This window comes from the organism of the source record quoted next, unplaced genomic scaffold (genome assembly GCF_019419815.1).
Source record: "Pyrus x bretschneideri cultivar Hongxiangsu unplaced genomic scaffold, Pyrus_bretschneideri_v1 Contig43, whole genome shotgun sequence".
Taxonomy (NCBI): domain Eukaryota; kingdom Viridiplantae; phylum Streptophyta; class Magnoliopsida; order Rosales; family Rosaceae; genus Pyrus; species Pyrus x bretschneideri.
Genome location: NW_025999757.1, coordinates 3,621,137 through 3,646,050, shown reverse-complemented (window position 1 = coordinate 3,646,050; position 24,914 = coordinate 3,621,137). Strand labels below are relative to the sequence as shown.

Genomic DNA, 24,914 nt, shown 5'->3' with positions numbered 1-24,914 from the left:
AGGGGAGAAATTGACTAATTATGAGAGTTGAGGAGAGAAATTAGCCAAAATTAAAGTTAAGGGGGGAAATTGGCCAATGGTCACAACATGGGGTAAATTGATGAATATCTCTAAGAAATAAGCACGTTACTCAACACTTCAGTAATAATCCAATCATCAACAACCACATCATTTGGTTTAAAAGTTTGGTCTCTGTAGCTTTACCCATATTTCTATTTGTGCCTTGTAATTATGAAATACAGTATGGGAGAAGTATATTAATCCTTATAATTTATATATAACAAATTTCCCTTTAATAAAATAGTAGTATTCATCTTCACTGGTAAGTGAGAGATCTTAAATTTGATTTTCGCCAAAAACGAATTTGAATCATATTATTGTTAGCCATTGTAAGGATAAACTAATTCCCCCACCCTCTTAATATAGATAATATCGTTGTTCAGAAAAGAAAAAAAAAAGTGAGATGCGCTATTAAGGATCCCTAACTTTATTTCTTATTGTATCAAACCAAAACCTCCTATATTGATCTCTACCATTCTTCTATCAATTACATACTTTATTTATTATTTATTTCTTCTGTCATGTAAAAAGAAAAAAAAATGAAAAATATCCCACCAAAAGGAAAGGAAGGTACATAATAAATAACAAAAATTTAGTCTCCATTAACGATCACGTACAAAACGAAAAGGTGGAATAAAAAAAAAAAATCCAACGCTTTACACTTGGGGAATCTCCAATTACTCTAAATAATGCAACAATTAACCAGCATTAAATATTAATCATAAACCACTAATCAATAATTCATGTGGCATTGGGGACACTGTTGTGTTAAGATCACTTAGCCACTGATCAACAGCAGCTAGCTGGCTCATCTCAACCCGGCTTGTGCTACCCGACTCGGCTTCAGCCGCCGTTCGGAGTCCAATATTCCTCCTTTTCGGCTTCGGCGACCCACTTTCTGACGAGGAAGAAGAAGTGGAGAACTCCGGGGCACGCCGCTTTGCTGTTACTCGAACGGGCTCACATCCCTCCGAGCCAATAAGATGAGGGAAGTTGAGCTTGGCTTTGGAGCCGCGCATCTTAAAAGCGGCTTGGTCATAAGCCAATGCCGCACCCTCAGCCGTCTCATAAGTCCCAAGCCACACTCTGGCCCCGTTCTTCTTGGGATCCCTAATCTCCGCCGCGTATTTCCCCCATGGCCTCCGTCTCACGCCTCGAAAGTGCTGCCGCGACGGTGGCGTGTGAGTCTCACGCGCCACCACTATCTCTTCCTTGACAATCTCCCAAGGCTTCGGTTTCACGGGTGTGGTCTCAACAACATCAACGTGATGGTGATCTGATGATGGACTCCACCCGTCTGTGCCATCAGACAGAGAACCAACAACGTCGTTAGTGTCTTCCAGTTCCACTTTAAACGGCATGTCCACCCAACTTTCCGTCGAGAAGAGGGTGTTGAAGCTTAAACTCTGGGAGTGCATTGGGGGAGGACTGCCTGAAGCTGTTGGTGATGATTCTTGCAAAGTAGTATCAAAATTATCGTCGAGAAGGTGTTGCCGAATCGACTCCAAAAGAGCAAAATCAGACACCAAGCAAATATCTTCAAACATTTTTACTTGTTAGGGTTCTGGAATTGGTTTTGAATAGGCTTTTGGAGGTTGAAGGATGTGGTAGTAGTACTGTAGATACTAGTTGTTGTTGTTGTAGTGGTTTAGACCTTGTGTTGTGTGTATTTATACGTGGGCAATGAGGTATTGCTTATAATTGTAACTTTCTTACCAGTACTGTTATCATTTCCATGAAACTTCATTATTGATCAAGGTTTCCCACATGCATCACATGTTACAATATTTGTTTACTAAATAAATAAGTTACTAATTTCGTGGGTTTAATTAATTGATTCATCTATTTGTCACTGACTCATATCATTTATTTTTTATATTTTTCGATAACAGTGATTTCAGATGGCTACATTGCTGCATGGCAAGTGGGCAGTGGCACAGTACAGGTCAATCCTTGGCCTGAATTATTGTATCTAAATGTTGGTTGGTGTCTTGGCGGTAGTGGCTAGCATGCATCCATGTAATAGACCAAATAACATCTCTTTTTATATATACAGGGAAGTGCTATCCACACACCCCATTTTACTTTTCACACATCCTTGATAATTTCTGTCCGTTGATTTTCTTCAATTCATTTGATCCAACGGCCGAAAATTAAAAAGATGTGTGAGAAGTAAAATTGGGTGTGTGGATATCACACCCCTATATATATTGCTAGAGCTAATGCACTCAATATAAAGTAAAGAGTAATGGTAAGCATATCAATTTTTTTTTAGAATAAATTTGTAAATTATGTGATATGTTACCAATAAAAAAAACATGTTAATCAACACTTTAAAATAATCTAATTATCAACTACTACGTCATATGATTTATAAATTATAGTTTAGATAGATAGTCTCCTTAATTAGCATTACCCTAAAATAAATAATTGAAAAAATATATATAATGTAAAATAATAATAATAAAGGGTTATAATTTTCTAATAACAATTGGGTGACTTTTGATCTATTGGGTTCTAAAATGGAATAATATTCATCATCATTTGTGTTTTTTTTCCAAGCTAAAGAACAAAAACTATCACTTCGTTAATTATAAAATGGGGATATGAACTACCAAAACACTAATACTAGCTAATTATTTCGTTAGGTATAATGGGCACTATAAGTATTATAGTAGCTGAAACAATTCTAAAGTTGAAAAAAAAAACATGCTTATAAATGGATTTTTTAAATTTGAAAATTGCACATTTACTAAATTTATATTATTAAATTGGAAACTATTGGAAGATAAAATAAAAATAATTGATTTTTACATACATATTATATTACATAAATTTAAATAGAGATCTACAGGAAATGTCTAACACACGTTCAAGGCAGTCACCAGCCTAGTTTAATGGCAGCTAAAATTTTATTGTCATTTGTCCTTCCACAATAAGTTCAGTATCTTTCTTTTCTTTATCAATCAGATCGAATATTTTCGATTGATTGAAAAGAAAATACTTGTAAACGAAGTTGTTGCTTGGGACTCGGAAGACAGGCCAACGGTACTTATTCTTTTTCAATTTTAATCAATCTAAACAAAAAATAAATAAAAAAATCATATTACTCAACCTATCAAGATCCAATAAATCTGTCAAAACTTTTCTATAAAAACTGGTAAAGATTCTTCTGGCCACACCCCCGAATTCTCTCTGGTGCTATTGCATTTGATGTCGTGCTTTGATCTTCCAATCCTAACCTTTGATATTAAATCGGATATGGTTGGAGAATCATGTTATTATTTTGAACCTTTACATTTCATGAAACAGTTAATACTATTACTAGGAGAAACCTCCCAATATCCAAGCTAATTATGCATTAGGGAGAAGCAAGCTTAACGGTCAGTGTTGATCGATTGCGCGATGCCTTTCTTAGTGTTGACTTTAAAAATTACAAAATTTATGTGGCATGTAGGTTGAGCAACTGAATAAGTTAACTACGAACTTCAGTAACTGATTGCTGATACAGGCATGTCAATTTGCCACCAAGCTTGGCTGTGCCAATAATTCTGAGTAAGGTAATGTAATAGAATGTGCTCTTAACTCCTGAATAGGGGACCTCAACCAAGGATGGAACACTCTGGGCTTTTTTTTTAAAACCTGAAGACAAGGTTATGCCTTTTGCTATGAAATTCAAACTTCAACTATATTTTTAAAAATATAGGTGCACCGAATTGGTATTAAATTGTAGGGGTAAGATACTCAAAGGAGATGAGTATCTTTATGGTGAAGGTGGTTCGGCCGTTTGGTTAAACATCAAGTTCTCATTTTTTACTAGTTATTTATCCCAAGTCTTTGTTGGCAAAGTGTTTTTTTGCTATTCTTTCATTGAACGATGTCACTTGATTAGCTTTCTTGGCAAAGTTGAGTCTTCTAGGATCAGATATTCCCAACTGACTTTCAGAGTTTGGCATATCGATGGTTGAACCACTTTCACCATAAGGACACTCATCTCCTTTGAGTAGGGGTGGACATGGTTCAGTTCAGTGCGATTTTGAGTGGAATCGAAACTGAAACCAAAACATTTTGCGGTTCGATGCGATGCTATTTTGAAGCCAAAACAGAAATGAAACCAAACCGTTTGGTTCATTTCCGTGTGGTTCAGACGGTTTCGATTTGGTTTTTGAGAAAAGATGTACAGTTTAAAATTTACACCTATCCATGCATAAGACGCTCTCATTTTCCACACAATGCATTAATTAATGACCTGCAGCAAAACTGCACCAAACTTGCAGCAAATTGTAGTAAGATTATAAGAAGAACAACTTTTTTTCAAGATTATACGAAGTTGTTATAAGAAAAGAGAAGCTTAAAAGTGGCAATGGCCTAACGTTGTTTTTTAACAAGAGTTCATGGCAGTTTGCCCCCCTCCCCAACTTCAATGTGAGGGATTTCAAAGTTCACAGAGGTTTCCAGAGAGAAGTGAAAGTGATTGTTCTCTCTCTCTCTCTCTCTCAATAAACGAATTAGCTTTCTAGTTTCTACATAAAGTTGATGTATTGATATAATTAAGAATTTTGTGTGGTAGGGGTGGAAAGGGATGGCATTTTAGTGTGGTTGAGTCCATACTAAATGTATGGACTCTAAAATAGCAAATTAAAACACGACATTTAAATTGAGGTGCGGTTTTAGTTTTGTTGTAGTTTTCAAAAGCCAAAACCAAAACCAAACCGTTTCACTACATTGCGGTTCAGTTTCAAAACCGCAAAACCGAACAATTTGGTGTGGTCCGATTTGGTTTGTGTTTTGGTTTCGATTTTCAGTTCCAAGTGCCAACCATACATTTGAGAATTTTTTGGTGCCCCTGCAATTTGATACCAATTGGGCACACTTATATTTTTATAAGTATAGTTGAAGCTGCCAAACCTGGTCATTTAAGATCCATATCTACACAGTGATTTGCATAACACTCTCTTAAGGTTTTAGAAGTCAAGGCCGAGAGTGTTCCTTTCTCGGCTGAGGTTGCCTGATTGAGAAGTCAGAAGTGTATTCCATCACATTCAGAATTATTCGCCTGACCAAGTTCAGTAGCGAATTGGCACGCCTACTTTAATATTCAATCACAAAAGGACTTAGTTAACTCTTTGTCCTTGGCCTGCACGCCAAGTAGGTTGTGTAGGCATGCCAGTGGGACCACAATGCTAAAAATTACGAAGTTCAAATGATGTTTTAGTATTGTATTTTGGCTCGCACTACAAGAAAAATGAGCACTGCACACAATAAATTATTTGTGCCCTTTGAGGCCAAAAAGCACCAACAATTGTGCTCATAGACCAATAGCAACAATGCAGCTACTATCTTTGTGTTTGTGCCCTCTATGGGCGTCACCATTTGTCAAAGGGCACAATATGATCTTTGTTGCCCAAAAGGCTCAGCACAAATAAGGGATTTCTGTGCCTCTTTTCTGACACCCATATCAGATGACTTTTTCGTTAGCACAAGTTTGTTATTGTGCCCAATAGGATAAATATATCAAAAAAAAATATTTAAATAGTAATACCATCAATAAAAAATTATTCATACATATAATGAAAATAATTCATAATACATTTTTTATTCCATGAAAAACTAATAACTAAATCTAAGAACCTAACAAATACCATTACTCTCGAGTTCCTCGCATGCCAGACAACCCTCAACCACCGCAAACAACCTTCAGCCCCTGCTTCAGCCTCTGAAAATGAACATGAGTGAGAAATCTATCGAGCAGTAAAAGCAGCAATGCTGATGCATTGCTACTTTCTTTTCAAAGACTATGTAGCAAAATTTCGACAGAAACGCCAACCAAAATACATAAATATTTTTCAATCATTGCCTAAATACACATACCATAAACTTTAACAATTTCTTATGTAAGAGAGTAGCTAAATAGCAAGTTGTTACACCAGTCCTAATTATAATAGTAGAAAGATATACTCTTCGCAGCATAATGCAACAACCAGCCAAATTGAAGAAAAGAGCAAAGAATAAGTAAAAAAAAACAAATAACCAGGCAAGCACAAGCTAATAAATAAGTTTTTTGAAATCTAACCTGCTTATAATCAAGTTGTTTTTAGCTTTGATAATGTCTTTCGTGCTTCCACTCGGTAGGGAACTATACAACAATATGAAAAATCATTATAATTTATCAATTTATTATAAGTCGGAAGAGAGGAAAGGTAACTTATCAATTCTAATACACAAAAAAAAAAAAAACATGTAGTTACTCTCCAATGGAATAACCAAACAAAAGGAATCACCAACGGGAAATAATAATGCACTTAGTGTAGCATATACAGAAAGAACAAACTTTTATAATCCAATACAACAGAGGAGAAAACATATACCCTTAAAAGAATAAAATTTACCGGAAGGTGAAAACCTAACCTGTTCTGGGATGGAAAAATCTGAATCTCAGCGTAGTCCCAAGTTGCACTGGCATCAATTTCCCCTCCATTTTCAATGCGCTTAAAACTGAACCCAAGCAGAGCAACCTGTATGGGAAAATAGGGAAACAAAGTTTAGGTAAAAAAAATTCAGCATTTGAAAATGCAGATTTACAGAAATTCAGCACTTAAACAAACTAAAAGCCTGCGAATTCAGTGTAGTAGATACACATACATAGATACGTACGTACGTACATATACATATAAATTCAAAGATAAAAGAATAACCAAACAATTTACAAGAGCAAAGAAAATGAAGGGATAAAGAATGAAAGGCATTAGGAAATGAACATATTTTATGATATGTTAAATGGTTTTAATAAGGACTAGATTTGTTTCTTTTCCTTAACTTTTCTGCAAATTTAGTTGTTATGTATTTTTTGTTAGTAAATGGAAAAGGAAGAAGTTTTTGGTAACATTAACACTGTTTGTTTTCTTAAATGAAACACAAAGCATGAACAATGCATGCTTAAGTCTCCAAAACCCGATGTCATAGGTTCGAATTGGACTAAAATAATTAAGCACAAATCCAAATTTGACCTCCATTACGCATCTCGTGTGCATACAGTGTATAATTTTCTAGAAATTTGAAGCCAAAACCAAGAAATATTTGACCCCAGCCATAAAACGCACAAAATAATTTCTAAAAAATTGAAGCCAAAACCAAGAAATATTTGACCCTAACCATAAAACCCACGAAATCATAAAATACAGGCAAAACCAAGAAACCCAGCAGCCATAAAGCATACGAACCCAAAAATTAATACTCATGAATATTGACTTTGAAATCAAAACCCATAAACAAACCTTTAAAATATTAAAAAAACTATTCCCCAAATATTGTAAAGAAAACCCCATCACTCATACTGGCCTTTGGCTCATGATGATTCATCCAATCCCATCTACAACCTTCATGAGAGCTTTGGTGGATGAATTATTATCCATTACACACCAAGCTTTTGGGATTGTGAGTTGGGAATTGTACTGCCACCCAAAAGTTAGATGCAATCTGAATCTTGGGTCACCAGTTCGAAAACAAAGGAGAGAGGGGACTGGTGAAACGATGGCTATCGGTGAGAGAGAAACGGTTGGTGCCGGTGAGGTGGGTTGTTAGAGGGTGAGTGCATCGTTAAGGTTCTTCGACAGAGAGAGAGTAGAGAGAGGGAAAAAAAATTAGAAAATGAGAGGAAACAACACATTTATATACGAGGGCAATTAGGTGATTTTCAGTTGTAGAAAAAATCATATTTTTGTCATATTGTTGTGCATGCCATGTGCATGGTATGTGCATATTCAAAAAATCCTATTTCTATCCAAAGATTAAGAAAATATCCTATTTTGGGGTATTTTCCAATAAAATAAGGAACTTGACTTCCCAACTTTAATCCCAAATTCAATCTGATAAAAAAAAAATATTTTATTAAAATGCATGTGTTACACGTATAGTAAGACAAATAAAGGGTTGCTTGTGATGGAGAGAGCTTTTGACCCTATTAGGCTGCGATGTCACTTATAATTATGGAGTCCAACATACCACGCTATAAAAATATACACGATCTATAATTCGATTAATTTATTTGATTTTGGATTATTAGTACTAATTAAGTATCACATAATTACTGCACGTGACAAAAATGCTACAAAGAGTTCTTAATTATTGCACGCACTGCCATGAAACTTGAAAGTCGATTGAAGCTGCCTGCGATGCTTAATAAAGCCATAGCTTCTGTAACAAATTAAACAAAACATGATCACAAAAAACTCTCTCCATAGAAATCATTCACAAGAATCTTCAACCCTAACCCATTCATTCAATTTCGTGCATTATATACGTACATAATATACAGTTTAGAAACATGTACGGACAGGAAACCCTAGAACTAGAATCGGACGATTTTGCTCTTCTTGAATCCATTCACTAACATCTTGATGACTTGGAGCCTCGGGCAATGAGTGTTAGCCCAAATAATGTTCCGGTCATATTTCCAGTTTTAACAACGGAAGATTGGTGGGAGTCATTGTTTGTAGTCACTGATCATGACGCGCAGGCTGCCTTTGGAGGTTTGCATGGCGCTGTAAAGAATGAAGCAGCAGTGGCGCGTGAGGTTTACGCTGTGAAACATTATAGAGGGGTGAGAAGGAGGCCGTGGGGGAAGTACGCAGCAGAGATAAGAGATCCGGCGAAGAACGGTGCGAGACTGTGGCTTGGGATTTATGAGACGCCAGAGGACGCGGGGTTGGCTTATGACCGAGCCGCGTTTAAGCTACGTGGCTGCAAAGCCAAGCTGAATTTTCCTCACTTGATTGGCTCGAGTAGCATTGAGCCCGTTAGGGTGACCCCTAACCGGCGCCGCTCGCCTGACCACTCGTCTGCGTTGGCATCGACATCGGATGGTTATGAAACTCAGATGCCAAAGCGAATTAAGGCTGGGATTGAATACTTGGCTGCTTGAGATAGAGTATAATGTAACAAGTTATGAAATTCTTGCGTTTTCTTTTCCTCGTGTTAAAAATTTTACAGTGGCCTAAATATTTTACAGTGAAAAAAAAGACCTTGAAAAAAACTAATAGGATCTTGAAAAAAATCTCATAGACCTCGAAAAACTCTGAAGTTGACCAAAGAGAACCCCTAGGCACTAGTGGAGGGGGAGGAGGTAGAGCGCTGTCTGTTTTCCTCCCCTCCCCTTCTCCTCTTTTTCTTTTCGTTTAGTGTAATTTCTTCGGGTGAATAATGTTCCTTTGTGGTGAATTTTCCTATGGTGATTTGATATGAGGTATGCTCATATAATTTGAGTTCACCATTACAACTTTCATGTCCCTCCGTTACAACGTTATTGCGATATACTCATATGTTTTTGGGTAATAAGTGAAATCCTGGCTTTTTGTTCACTTTTATGCGCAATTGGATCAGTGAAAGTTTGAGTTCACAAATCCGTCAAATGTTACACATGATCTCCAAGGTAGGACACGAGGAGATCTATGGCTGCATGGATTCGATTCACAGTTGATCAAGGTTTAGGATTGTGGATTATGACTTTAAGGTTTTGGCTAATGTGGATTTTATGCGCTTTGTTTCACGTTATCTTATATTCAGTGTTATATTGTAAATGTCTTTGATATACTGTTAAAGTTTATGTAATAAATATCGTTTCCTTAAAACATATATTACAATGAAAGAACTTTGCAATTTTTGAGAAATGATAGGATATTTTATAGAAGTCCTTTACAATAGTTTAGTATTTTGTTAAATGAATACTATTTTTAGAAGCAATCCTATTGAGCAAATTTTGAGAATTAGTTTCCTATTTTATACTGTGATGGGTTGCAATTGATTATGAGCCTCATTAAAAACCAATTCTTCTTTGTCTATTAGGGTGTCATACTCATCTAATGTGTACGATGAATGAAAACATGTATTTGGCGATTCATATTGGATTTTGATCATCTTTGTTCATAACGAATAACATGGTGGACACGCGAAGATCCGCAAGTATAACAACTCTTAATCCTTGCAATCTAAGATTGCCATGGATTCTGAGAGGCTCTAGAATGTCAATTCGGATTTTGTCTGTCATGCCTCCTGTGCACCTTTTACCCAAGAATTGGAGCGAATTAAGATTGTTGTGACTTCGTCGATGCCTTAAATCACGGTCACGGTTACTGCGACAACCGTTGGTGTGCCACTTCTTTGGCCGTGATGCCACAACAGCAGTAGTGTCAGCAGCTGTCGTCGGTGTAGCCTCACCACATTCAGCCCACTCTGCCAAAAAGCTACCACTAGTTCGACAACCACCTACCGAAATACAATCATTACTTCAACCACCTTCTACCGAGCGGCGTTACCCGCTACGGATGGTCTCGGTTGAATAAACTTCATGGCCCGAGCCCGTTGATTTAGAAACTCTAGCTCCCATGGGCTTTGGCCCATCAATTCAGCCTCTAGTGGCTTTGCCGGCAGTGCATCACGTGTTTGCTAACTGACTGGAGCTAAAGCAAACCACTGGGGTTTCTACCCATCTGGGATCTCTTTCTTTCCAAGTAACATACCTAACCACGGTGCTCCAAGTAACATACCTAACTGCGGTGCTCAACGAGCAGAGGATGGTGCTCAAAATCAACTCTTTGCCAAATCAAAGAGAGTTTGAGCAGTAGTCACCAGACGTCAGCATCAGAGGCATGAGCTTGAAGACCATTCAGCAAATAAGAAAGGAGATCGCAGATCGAGAAGCAAAGTATCCCGGAGTGTTCAGTCTAGGCTTGGCCCTTGCTCTGATGTACCTTCCTGCCTTGGGTTCGAGGGAAGGGTTCACACTTGGCTTTTCCCCAGGAAAATGTTCGTAATTCTAGGGGTGTGCCCTAGGAATTAGGTCAATGCTCAATCCATGAAGAGGATCATAATGAAAGTTCGTTGGACGCAGGCTCTGCCAATTATCCGGTCCAGCTATTGCAAGAAGCGAAGCATAGACCACCACAAAATCACAAAGCAGCAGAACCACAGGCAGAATGATAGCCCATCTAACTTGAAGGCATACAACGATTGCATAATGACTTAGGGATTTCTGGACAAAAGGAAACTTAGAGGATGCGTGTGTTGAATTGTAATCTTGTCTTGGCCCAAAGATAATTGATCTGGCCCATACACAAAGAAAGATCCATGCACATGCTAGAGAATTCTAGCAAAGTTCAAGTTGGTAGAAGAGTCTAGAAGAATGGTGAGGATTCCACCAACATACAAGATTAGTGTAGATAATTCTAGCTTAGGAAGGTTGTGGAATTATCTAGATATCTCTAGCATAATGTTTTCATGCTTCTCCAAGGTTCCATCCATGCCTATAAAAGGTGAAGGCATCCACACCATTTGTAACAACCAAGAGAGCAAGTAGCAAGAAGTGAGAGTGTCAAGTAAGAAGTAAGAAGAAGCAACAAAGCTTCTAAGAGTGTTTGAGTGTTTCCTCTTGTACTAAGTTTGTGAGTGAATAAAAACCTTGTGTAATACTTTGAGAATTCTTTCTTTCTCTTGCCTATCAATTCCGCTGCGTTACATTTTCTTTGTGAGATAAACCTCTCCAAGTAGTGAAGCATTTTTAAACCCCCAACAAAGTGGTACCAGAGCTATGGCTAGCAACACTATGGCAGCCTTCCAAGTTCCAGTGCTCGACAACAACAACTTCGATAATTGGAGTATCAAAATGAAGGCCCTTTTGGGTGCACACGATGTCTGGGAAGTCGTGGAGAAAGGCTACACTGAGCCAGAAGATGAAGCTACTCTGTCTCAACCCCAGAAGGAGAGTTTGAAAGATTCAAGAAAGAGAGAGAAGAAGGCTCTTTATCTCATCTACCAAGCATTAGATGACAATGGCTTTGAGAAGGTCTCGAGTGCAACCTCTGCCAAGCAAGCATGGGAGAAGCTTCAAACCTCTTACAAAGGAGCCGAACAAGTGAAAAAGGTTCGTCTTCAAGTATTAAGAGGTGAGTTCAAATCTCTACAAATGAAAGGGTCTGAATCAATCTCTGATTATTTCTCAAGAGTCTTAGCTGTTTCCAATCAATTAAAAAGAAACGGAGAAAAGTTAGAAGATGTTAGAATTATGGAGAAGATACTACGCTCGTTGGACCCCAAGTTCGAGCACATTGTCGTGACGATTGAAGAAACTAAAAACTTGGAAGAAATTAGTATAGAGCAATTAATGGGTTCGCTACAAGCATATGAAGAGAAACATAAGAAGAGGCAAGAGAATGATGAGTAGCTCCTCAAGACATATATCCAGCCAAAGAAGAAAGAAGAAAGCTTCAACAACGAGAGAAGCCAATACGGAAGAAGTCGTGGTCGAGGTCGCGGACGTGGACATGGGCGTGGATGTGGTTGGAACTTAAACAACCATAGCAACTACGAAAGAGGAGAAAGCTCAACAAAAGGTCGCGGAAGAGGACGCTCAAACTCGAGGTATGAAAAATCTCATGTTCAATGCTATAATTGTCAAAAGTTTGGGCATTATGCTTGGGAATGTAGAGCTCCAAACAGCAGACTTGATGAGAAGGTCAATTATGTGAAAGAAGAGAATGGTGTTGTGCTACTAGCATGCAAGAACAATGATGGAGGCCAAGACTATACATGGTACCTTGACACCGGCGCTAGCAACCACATGTGCGGAAGAAGAAGCATCTTCATAGAGCTCAATGAATCAATGAGTGGCAACGTTTCTTTTGGAGATGAATCCAATATACCCGTAAAAGGAAAAGGTAACATCCTTATTCCCCTGGAAAATGGGGGTCACCAATTAATTTCGAATGTCTACTACGTGCCCAATATGAAAAGCAACATTTTGAGTTTGGGTCAACTCTTAGAAAAATGTTATGATTTTCATACGAAAAATTATGTCATTTTTCTTAGAGATGACAAAGGAAGATTAATTGCCAAGGCGAAAATGTCAAAGAATAGGATGTTTCCCATGAACATTCAAAACGATGTTGCAAAGTGTCTCAAGATATGTTACAAAGACATATCTTGGCTTTGGCATCTTCGTTTTGGGCATCTTAACTTTGGGGGACTGGAGTTATTATCCAAGAAGGAGATAGTGAGAGGCTTACCATGCATCAGCCACCCTGATCAAGTTTGTGAAGGATGTTTAATTGGGAAACAGTTCAGGAAAAGCTTTCCAAAGGAGTCGACCACAAGAGCCCAGAAGCCACTCGAGCTCATTCACACCGATGTGTGCGGTCCAATAAAACCAAGCTCTTTGGGTAAAAATAATTATTTCCTTCTCTTCATTGATGATTTTTCAAGAAAAACCTGGGTGTATTTCTTGAAGCAGAAATCAGAAGTCTTTGGAGCATTCAAGAAGTTCAAAGCCGCTGTAGAAAAGGAGAGTGGTTGCAAGATCAAAGCCATGAGATCTGATCGAGGAGGAGAATTCACTTTGAAGGAATTTCAAGAGTTTTGTGAAGCAAATGGAATTCGTCGACCTTTGACAGTTCCAAGATCCCCTCAACAAAATGGAGTGGCAGAAAGAAAAAATCGAACCATCCTCGACATGGCTCGAAGCATGCTCAAAAGCAAGAAATTGCCTAAGGAATTGTGGGCAGAAGCTGTAGCATGTGCTGTCTACCTATCCAATCGGTCTCCAACAAGGAGTGTGTAGGGAAAAACTCCGCAAGAAGCATGGAGTGGAAGAAAGCCAAGTATTTCTCATCTAAGAGTTTTTGGAAGCATAGCCCATGTACACGTACTAGACGAGAGGAGAACCAAACTCGACGACAAAAGTGAGAAGTTCATCTTCATTGGCTATGACACCAATTCAAAAGGCTATAAGCTGTATAATCCAAACAATGGGAAAACGGTGATTAGTCGAGACGTGATGTTCGATGAAGAAGGAGAATGGGATTTTAGCCCGCATGCAGGTGATCTTCACTTCTTTCCTCAATTTGAAGAAGAGAATGAACAAGGGATGATGGAGCAAGCAAGAGAGGTTCAACAAGAATCCACTACTCCACCTGCTTCACCAACATCAACCAATCATGGTAATTCATCAGCATCAGCATTGTCAAGTGAGAGTCTAAATGAAAGAGAAGTACCACGCACAAGAAGTATACGAGATCTTTATGAGGTAGCTGAAAGACTTGATAATTCTACACTTTTCTGTCTCTTTGCTGATTGTGAACCAGTCGACTTCCAAGAAGCAGTGCAAGATACTAAGTGGAGGAAAGCAATGGATGAAGAAATTGAAGCAATCCAGAAGAATGATACATGGGAACTCGCTATTCTTCCGAAAGGACACAAAGCCATTGGAGTCAAGTGGGTGTACAAGACAAAGAAAAATGCTAATGGAAAGGTCGAAAGATACAAGGCAAGACTAGTGGCGAAAGGCTATAGTCAAAGAGCCGGAATCGACTATGATGAGGTATTCGCACCCGTTGCTCGGTTGGAAACTATACGATTACTAATTTCTTTGGCAGCTCAAAACAGTTGGAAGATTCAACAAATGGATGTGAAGTCCGCCTTCCTAAATGGAGTCCTTGAAGAAGAAGTCTACATTCAGCAACCGTCAGGCTATGAGATCAAAGGGCATGAAGACAAAGTTCTGAAGCTGAAAAAAGCCCTCTATGGGTTAAAACAAGCGCCACGAGCATGGAATAGTCGCATCGACAAGTACTTTCAGGAAAACAACTTCATCAAGTGCCCTTATGAACATGCTCTCTACGTCAAAGTCAAAGATGAAGATATTTTGATTGTGTGCTTATATGTGGATGATCTAATCTTCACCGGGAGTAATCCAAGCATGTTTGAAGAGTTCAAGAGAGTGATGACCAAAGAATTTGAGATGACCGACATCGGGTTAATGGCATATTACCTAGGCATTGAAGTCAAGCAGAACGAAGAAGGAATTTTCATCTCCCAAGAAAGCTACACAAAGGAGATACTGAAAAAGTTCAAAATGGACAACTGCAAGCCCATGAGCACGCCAATGGAGTGCGGAGTCAAACTAACCAAGTATGATAAAGGAGAAAGCGTAGATCCAACATTTTTCAAAAGTCTAGTTGGAAGCTTACGCTACTTGACTTGCACAAGACCAGATATTCTCTATGCTGTCGGATTAATCAGTCGCCACATGGAGAATCCCACAACTACACATTTGAAAACGGCCAAAAGAATTCTTCGATACCTCAAAGGTATTGTTAACTTTGGCTTGTTTTATTCAAGTTCTGATAACTACAAACTTGCTGGATATAGCGACAATGATTGGGCAGGAGATTCCGACGATAGAAAAAGCACTACTGGATTTGTGTTCTTCATGGGAGACACTGCATTCACGTGGATGTCGAAGAAGCAACCGATTGTCCCTCTCTCTACCTGCGAAGCTGAATATGTAGCTGCTACTTCATGTGTCTGCCATGCAATCTGGCTGAGAAACTTGCTGAAAGAATTAAGAATGCGACAAGAAGAGCCAACAAAGATCTATGTCGACAACAAGTCTGCAATAGCTCTAGCAAAGAATCCAGTATTCCATGACAGGAGTAAACACATAGATACCCGTTATCATTTCTTAAGAGAGTGCATTGCAAGAAAGGATGTGCAAGTGGAATACGTGAAGTCTCAAGACCAAGTTGCCGACATATTCACCAAGCCACTCAAACAAGAAGACTTTGTCAGACTAAGAAACTCAATTGGCGTCACAAGACAAGATTAAGGGGGGATGTTGAATTGTAATCTTGTCTTGGCCCAAAGATAATTGATCCGGCCCATACACAAAGAAAGATCCATGCACATGCTAGAGAATTCTAGCAAAGTTCAAGTTGGTAGAAGAGTCTAGAAGAATGGTGAGGATTCCACCAACATACAAGATTAGTGTAGATAATTCTAGCTTAGGAAGGTAGTGGAATTATCTAGATATCTCTAGCATAATGTTTTCATGCTTCTCCAAGGTTCCATCCATGCCTATAAAAGGAGAAGGCATCCACACCATTTGTAACAACCAAGAGAGCAAGTAGCAAGAAGTGAGAGTGTCAAGTAAGAAGTAAGAAGAAGCAACAAAGCTTCTAAGAGTGTTTGAGTGTTTCCTCTTGTACTAAGTTTGTGAGTGAATAAAAACCTTGTGTAATACTTTGAGAATTCTTTCTTTCTCTTGCCTATCAATTCCGTTGCGTTACATTTTCTTTGTGAGATAAACCTCTCCAAGTAGTGAAGCATTTTTAAACCCCCAACAGCGTGATCACCAAGAACCACCACCCACAAGCATCACCATTCCGACCAAATCGAACCTCAAAACCACCATATTCTGAATCCCGATGACCTGTGGATCACAATGGTGCCTTTGCATGTGTGATTAGGGCTTGGTGAGACACGACATAAAGCCATTATCCATACCAAGTGCCACATGCTCGCCTCTACACGGAGGAAGCTCGCCTCCGAGGTGCAGAGGGCGATGAAGAAAGAGCCTCGTTAAGTGTCCCTTTTTTGTTTAATTTATTATTTTAACTTATTTAGTGTGTTTTTAAACTAATACAATTGTCTCCTCAAGGAAAAAAAAAACTAATATAATTGTATTTAAATAGATTCTAATACATCAAGCTAACAATGAGGAGACTTGGGAGTAATGAGCATCAACCTTAATCAGACCTAGAAGCATAAAAGCAATTGCTTTCATAAAACGTTTGTAAAGAAAACATTGTACTTTTCATCGATCTAGGGAGTTTTAACGAAAAACTCGTGATACGTTCACTTTAACGAAAAACTCGTGATACGTTCACTTTAACGAAAAACTACATTTTTACACCAAAAAGTCAAACATGGTACTATTCACTTTACCCTTTATTTTGTTCTTATCGTTAAAACTCAAAGTTTTCAAATCATTTTCATTAGTTTTCCTTATTTTATTGATGGTCGTGTAAGTTTTATTTTCCAAGTTTGAACTCTTTTGGGGATTTGAAATAAAAAATATGTTCGTCCACATTTTGAAGAAGATTTTTCGTATTTGACATTGAACTCTTGTAGGATTATGAGTGGTGTATTTTCAAAATGACAGCAATAATAAAAGTATAATTCTTTTAAAGGAAAACTAATGAAAATAGTTTGAAAATTTTAAAATTTAACGATAAAGACAAAATAAAGGGTAAAGTGAATAGTATCAGGATTGACTTTTTAGTGTAAAAATATGTTTTTTCGTTAAAGTGAACAGTACCCGAAGCTTTTAGTTAAAATTCTCTTCTTTTAATTCATCTATTATTTTACTTTTGATTTTATCATTATTGTAACTAAATAAAAAATTCCAGCCTCATGCTTTCACGGAAAAAAAAAGAGTCATTTCCAACATATTATATTTACAGTAAAAATAAAGCATCTATGACGCTTCAAACTTGTCTCAAATATTCTGTTTAATTTTAACGTCAAAGCAGTTGCGATGTTAACTATTGTTTTGCAAAGCCATCATGAAAATAACTTTGTGACGATAACAATGCGTTGCAATAATCTAAGGGAACTTTTATGACCCACTGCATTTGGAGTTCAAATACTTCTAGTGTAGTTTACTAGCGGTTGAAATAATGCAAAAGTTTAAAGAGAAGGAAAATCCAGTATAATTTAATGATGAAAAATAATAACAACATGAATTCCACAAGGTCTAATACCCAATTAATAATCATATCTGTTTATAATATAGAAAACTATTTGATCACACGTGACTTTGGAATTAATCATATGTTCGGTATAAGAAACTCGAAATACAACGATTCAGAAGAACATAACATAACAAAACAGAACAAAACAAAAAAATTTAAAAAGAAAAAAGAACACGGATAGATACTCAGCACTGGTCAAAATAGTCCTCGTGAAGAATGAGTTATGAAACAGACATAATGGGACCTTCCCCAGAAAGAATATTCACTGCCGACACACGACGCCCATCTTCAGTCTTCATGGCCGCCCATGCTGGGCTTCGGGACTCCACAGAAATTTCACATATGTCCACTTGGCTTAAACTACAATTCTATATCATAATCAAAACAACCTTAATTATGTTTTAAACCCTATAATCCATGTACAAATGAAGTGAATACAACCAAATTTGTTTTCTAAAACATACAATTAAACGCATATTTGTAGATTTACTTTTTGTATATGTTTATGTGCCATACAGAAATAGTTTAGACACATTTAATCTGAATCAATCGTATATGAAAACCGTTTAACAAACAAAAAGTAAAAATAAATTTAGTACATTGAAGAAACAACGGATTTTAATCGCTCATACCTTGTCAAAAGTTAAAAGTTATAATTATAAAAACCTAGTCTAACTACTCCAACTACAAATTTTTGTTACAAAAAACTTTGAGAGACCAGGCACTTCAAGTGTTGAATGTTGTCACAATATGTATGATTAAATATGGGTAGAGATGGGGCAAAATGCATGTGGATACAGGTAAATTCCAGGAATTCGCCCCATATATAGTAATAGTACATTCAATTTGAAACAACCTCGTATATTTTTTTTTATTTTTGTAATTTTGGAATTGTATTTCTTTTTTTTTCAAATTTAAGAGTGTTATTTTAGTATTTAATGATACTACAATATTATATTATAGGCCAAATTTTTTTTTTTGTGATTCTTGTGGTGATACCCTACTTTGAAGTAGACCCCTGTGGTGAAAAAGTTATTAATTATAATCCTGTGGTGAAATTTGTTATCAATCATAGTCCAAATTGGATTTTTCCTCATTCTTCTATCATTTGTAGGGGTAAAATTGTTAATTTTGTTTTTATTGATTCTATGAACCAATCATAAAGCGCCATATGGACTTTATTTAAAAAACTTTTAGAACTACAATAAAAGAATAAATAAACAATAAAATTACAAGGTTCATTTTATTAGATTTTCTCATTTCAAGAGAGCCAAGAATCCATGACACACCCTGACCCAGAAAGTCCACTTGGATCCTGAATTGAGCTATGCTGGCCGACACCTGGAACGTGACGAAGCCATAAAATGTGATAGAGTGTAGAAAAATGTGAGTAATTTGAACCTAAAAATTTTAAATACCAGAGTGCGTTGTGAGCGGGAACGAACTCATTTCACACACGATGTCAGAGCATAAGTAAGGTACATGAGTGTGGGTAAGAATCATACCCTCAGATGTATCCATCAATACTAAGATTCACCACAGATCCTTGTCGATACAAACTCAGCAGCTAAAACCTGGAGGGCACCAAACAGAGAGTGTGAGTGAGCAATAAAACCAAGCTTCCCAAAGTTATTACCTCTCTAAAAGTAATGCCCCTCAATGTAAAACCCGTGTCGTTTTCCATAAGACAATACAACATATATACATATATCCAAACCATACTCAGAAATGGCCAAAACAACGGTTTGCCATCAACTCCACTATGCATTAATAAGTAGGCCAAATGAACTTAATCAATACAAAATGATATATCAGTCGAAGTCATCTAATATGACATGTATAACTTATCCATACCTCATCAATCATGGCTAGCATATAAGTCGGAGTCACCTACAGTGACCTATACAACTTATCTATATCTCATCAATCATGGCTAGCATATAAGTCGGAGTCACCTATAGTGACCTGGCTAGCATATAAGTCGGAGTCACCTATAGTGACCTGTACGACTTATCCATATCTCATCAATCATGGCTAGCATATAAGTCGGAGTCACCTATAGTGACCTATATGACTTATCCATATCTCATCAATCATGCTAGCCAATAGCTCAATAAGTATACCTTTACACGAGTTGGAACCACCTAAAGTGGTCTGTACGACAAGACTGGGTGTAAATAAATACGCTCAAGTGCTACGATCACGTGAAGACTGTGCGAATAATCGCGGGTCACCTACGAGTTGGAACCACCTAAAGTGGTATGTACGACATGACTGTGCACCTACCTTGGATCCAAGGTGAGCGTAGGGTGCGGGAGGTGAACATCACGTGAAGGACTGTGCCTTGGCCACGAGCGGAAGCACTAACACCAGGGTGCAGGTTTATAAGCTATAATATATCTCAACATAATCATACTCACTACCATCATTAACATCAACATGTACAAACCTGAAGCTTACCTGGGCATCTGCGGCGTCATATAGCACTTCAAAGCATTCACAATAGTTAGGTTCAGGTAATATCCATATGAATATGCCATGATGCAATCTAAACCCAAACATTTCATGATATTCCCAAAATATATAATACAGCGTAACATGTATAATCAATAACACCCTACTCCCAAACTATTTACTATTTAGAGTAATCATCAGTGATAAGCCCAATTAGACCCTAGTTACATTAACTATCATTACTTACCTTTCCTTACTTCAATTTCTTGATTCTTCACGCATTGATTTATGATCAACATTTAATCACCAAATCATAAAGCTAAATCTCACAATTCTCACCAGTGTCCCTCACATTGCTCAATTCACTAAACAAGGCTATTGTCTAAATTATTTAATCTCATTTATTATATGGCTGCATCTAACGTCTTGTTAGACTCCCTACGTACCCTAAACAAGGATCAAGCCATTCGTAGTTCGCAATGATTAATTGTAGGTAACAAGCATAGATCATTATAGAAGTGCTTGTGGAACTATCAATTATATGCCTATGAAAGAAAAAGACCACTCACCTGGAGTCCACGCTATGATTATCTTGCACGCACATCGAGACATCACGATCTATCGTCGCCTGCCACGAAGTCCAAAAGTGGACATAAGATGGTCAATTTTGCCCACAAAGTCGACGGGTGCCTAAAATTTCCTGACGTCGATTCGTCATCTACGGTGGTCCAACCGAGTCAAAGTTGGTTGGGTTTTGCTGCTGGGATGATGGGCTACAAAGCCCAAGTGGTGGCATTGGCCATCGCTTTGCCGATTTGCCGGAAAATCGAAAAGAGTGGCCGGAGCACTATTGATTTTCGTCAACTTTCGTGGCCTCCAACCGCCACATACCATAGTTCATCAAGGTGGTTCTTGGGTGAGTTTTGTAGAGGGGAATTAGGGCTTCAAGATGGTGGTGGTGGCGTCGAAAAACTCCATCGGAGTTGGCCGGAATCGGCCTTGGAAGATAGGCGGTCGTGGAGGTGTACGGACGAAAACCCACGGGAAAAGCTCCCAGCTTTTTCCCCCTTTTTTAAATTTAATTTAATTTAATTTTATTTTCTTTTCTTCCTTTTTTCTGATTTCTCACTGGTCCTCCATCCCTTTTAATTTGATTGGCCCTTTTCCTCTTTACTTAAGGCTGATTAGTTAGTCTTCCCACAAGGTGGGAGTTCAAATAATTTAACTACCTTTAAATAACCAACTTCAAACATCCGTAATTATACCGTTAGAATTCGGACTCGCAAACGGCTTTCTCCTATGCGTTTGTAGTGACAAGTACTACGAGGATATGCCAAAAGCATAAGTCATATGTCACTCTAACCGATGATCAATGGAAGTCAAAGTCTTTGCCTTTAGGGCATTTTCATAAATTTATGCTTCTAAAATTAATAAAAATGTAAACTTTGGGATGGGTTGTCATAGTCCAAATTCAAGATTTAAAAAATCACAAAGTACCTCACTGTATTTACGTTAGAATATAAGTTATTATGCAAACATTGAATTTAGTTTCATTTTAAGAAGAACAATGGCGGACAGGATGGCTAGGGTTATGTGAGAGAGGGGGGAAGGTGGTGGGTGGTCATCACGGCTGTGGCTGACAAGGGTAGGGATTGGGGAGGGATTTCTTCTTCTTTTTTTTCCTTCTATTTTTGTTGATTATAAAAAAGTGGAATTAGCAAAAAGAAAAGAAAAAAGAATGGAATGACTTTTTTACCCCTGCATGTGGATGAGATTTTGACAGAAATTTCAATTTAGACTACGATTGATAACGAACTTCACCACACGGTTAAGATTAACACTTTTTTCCCCACAGGGTCAATTTAAAATTAGTGCCTCACCACAAGGATCAAGAAAAAAACTTACCCTATATTATATTGTGTGTTATATTTTCTTTTAGGAAAAATTAATGAAAAGAGCTTTAAATCTTTGCATTTTAATAAATAAAAACAATGTAATAACTTTATTTAAATGATACGAACAGAAGAATAAAAAATAAAACATAAAACATAAAAAACACAACCTGCACAGGGCACGCGTACACCCACTCCCCTCCACACTCCTCTTTTTTTCCCTGTCAGCTATCATTAAGGGATTTTTTTTTAATTTTTTTTATTTGTGCTTAGAATAAGAAAAAGACTTCAAATTGAATTACATTCTCCAATTTTATTTTTATGGTGTTGTTTCCCAATAGTAGTCAAGATGACAAAAGATTTTTCAATGTGTTTAGAACACGATGTGGTACACCACGTTTCTCTATACAAGTAGTGAGATTATTGTGTTAAAAATTTAATAACATAAAAAATAAAATTTCTCACGACTTATATAATAATATGTGGTGTACCACTTGTGTTACCAGCATAAGGAAAATTTTCTCCAAGATGACACCCAAGCTTAAGAAATTGGATGGAAAGTTACATTTAATTATTGTAGGTATGTAAAAATTGTGAGGAAATTTTAATTTGGTAATTGAAAACAACTTTTTAAATATAATTACTAAATACATAATCTTTGACTTAAAGGATCACTTATGGGTTCATCGTTTTTGGCGCAATGGGTGCTTTTACAGGACCAAACAAGATTTAAGTTTCAAACCTTGTGAAACTGAACCAAGAATTAAGCACTATTTATAAAACAGGACCAATAAGTAGACACTATTTATGAAACTAGACTAATAATTAGACACTATTTATGAAAACTAGACCAATAAGTAGACACTACTTATGAAACGATGCCAAGGATTAGGCACTATTTCTAAAACTAAACCAATGGTGGAAACTATTTATGAAACTGGACCAAGAACTAGACACTATTTATGAAACTTGACTAAGAATTAGGCACTATTTATGAATTTGTATCAATTACTATATTCTATTTATAAAACTAGATCGAATGACTAGGCACTATTTATGAAATATGACAAAGAACTAGACACTATTTATGAAAATGAAGCAAGAACTAGACACTATTTATGAAACTAGACCAATAAATAGTGTAATACCGTTAAGTTTCATAAATAGTGTTCAGTTTCATAAACAATGTTTGTGATGGACACATGGGGGGTCTCATGTGTCAGGTCTTTTTTTTTTTTTTTTTTTTTTAATTTTTCTATATTAAAATTGTGTCATTTTCATTAAACTTTAAGTTCTTTTGTTCTTTTATTAAAATTTAAGGTTTTTTTTATTAATATTTAATTCTTTGTCACTAAATATAGTCATAGGATGCTTTCTTTTTTTTTTTTTTTTTTTTTTTTTGGTTAAAATGACTTAACCCAAACCCTTTTCATGAATCTCCCTTTGTTTCTTTTTCATTAAATATAGTTATAGCTGATGGTTTCGCTACAGCAATTCAACCTTCTAGGCCTGGGAAGACTCACGGAAGCATTTCAACCTCTTCCTGGGTACCATCATGTAATTCACCATTGGTAAGAATCAAACCCAGAACATATGCTCTATGAAATAATTCATAATAATTAATGTCATGGAATTAGATTATATATTTTTTTTACTTTAATAAGGAAAAATATTATCAATAAAAATGTAACAGGGCTTTAGTCGTGGTATACCAAGCGAAATGGGTATTGGCACAGTACTCAACCCGAAACAACCACGATGGCATCCTTATGCATGGCTCATGTGTTGGAAATTTTTTTATGGGCAAAAGACTATTTACTACTTTCATGTTTTGTGGTTTTCAACATTTAGTACATTAAGTTTTTTTGGTCTCAGAGTCATACCTAAAGTGTAAATTTTAGGACGGTCTCATACATCCATTAATCAAACTGTTAAGTCTCCCGTTAACTGTGACGTGGTGCCTATGTGGACAATGACTGGAGCGCCACGTGTCATCCATGTGAAAATTAAAAAAATTAAAAAAATTAAACTATTAAAATAATTTATTAAAAAAAAGTAAAAAAAATACCCAGATCCCTTTTGTCTTCCCCACCCTTCTCCCTTTGCACCTCTGCACATCCATCATTCCCCCTCCCTCAAATTCAAGCTCTAAAACACAGAATCCATGGATGATCGGAGATTCCTGTGTTTTTTCTCCCTTTCCCTCTACGTAGGCGTAGTCCTCCTCTTCACTTGGTCCCACCTCCCTTACGCACCGCACGTACGTCTCCGACCTCCTCGACTGCACAACAAACTTTGCCTGGTGCTCCTCCAAAAACCGCATCTAATCCAAACCCCTATCCCAACGCCCCGCCTCAAAGACCACAACTCCGACACCCCCCACCACTCTCTCGACCCCCTCACCATCCAAGAACTCAACGCCGTTCGCACCATCCTCAACTCCCACGCGCTCCCCTCCGTCAAGCTCCAGGAACCCAACAAGTCCCTCGTCCTCGGATGGAAGCACGGTGACCCTTTCTTCCACATAAAGGCCTCTATCGTCACACGTGTTACAACAAGTTGCTCGGGGTGGGGAAGGCAAAGGGGATCTAGAGAATGATGGATGTGCAGAGGTGCAGAGGGATCTAGGGATCTGGGGAGTGAGAGTGAGAGAGAAAGAGTGGAAAGTGAGGGTGAGAGCGAATGTGTAGGGGTGCAGAGGGAGAAAGGAAGGGGATCGAGGTGGGGAAGACAAAGGGGACCTAGGGAATTTTTTTTATTTATAACTTTTATTTAATTAATTATTTTAATAGTTTATTTATTTTTATTTTTAATGACACGTGGTGCCCAATCTTTATCTATGTGGGCGCCACATCATCAGTTAACAGAAGACTTAACAGCCAGACTAACACTACTAGAAATTTCCACTTTGTCGACAAAATTAGTTTGT

General features: G+C 37.4%; 3 protein-coding genes across 3 annotated transcripts; 2 read left to right on the top strand and 1 right to left on the bottom strand.

Annotated features, from left to right (window-relative positions):
- Positions 1 to 642: 642 nt before the first annotated feature.
- On the bottom strand, positions 643 to 1,699 carry LOC103928295 (ethylene-responsive transcription factor 2-like). The gene has a single exon (XM_009337330.2). The coding sequence runs from the start codon at positions 1,605 to 1,607 to the stop codon at positions 780 to 782; it is 828 nt and encodes a 275-aa protein (XP_009335605.2). The 5' UTR covers positions 1,608 to 1,699; the 3' UTR covers positions 643 to 779.
- A 6,777-nt stretch (positions 1,700 to 8,476) lies between these two features.
- On the top strand, positions 8,477 to 9,047 carry LOC125469466 (ethylene-responsive transcription factor 13-like). Its single transcript, XM_048566818.1, has one exon. The coding sequence runs from the start codon at positions 8,477 to 8,479 to the stop codon at positions 8,978 to 8,980; it is 504 nt and encodes a 167-aa protein (XP_048422775.1). The 3' UTR covers positions 8,981 to 9,047.
- Positions 9,048 to 11,641: 2,594 nt separating this feature from the next.
- LOC125469465 lies at positions 11,642 to 12,274 on the top strand. The gene has a single exon (XM_048566817.1). It carries the CDS (start codon positions 11,642 to 11,644, stop codon positions 12,272 to 12,274), a length of 633 nt encoding a protein of 210 aa, XP_048422774.1.
- Positions 12,275 to 24,914: the final 12,640 nt, after the last annotated feature.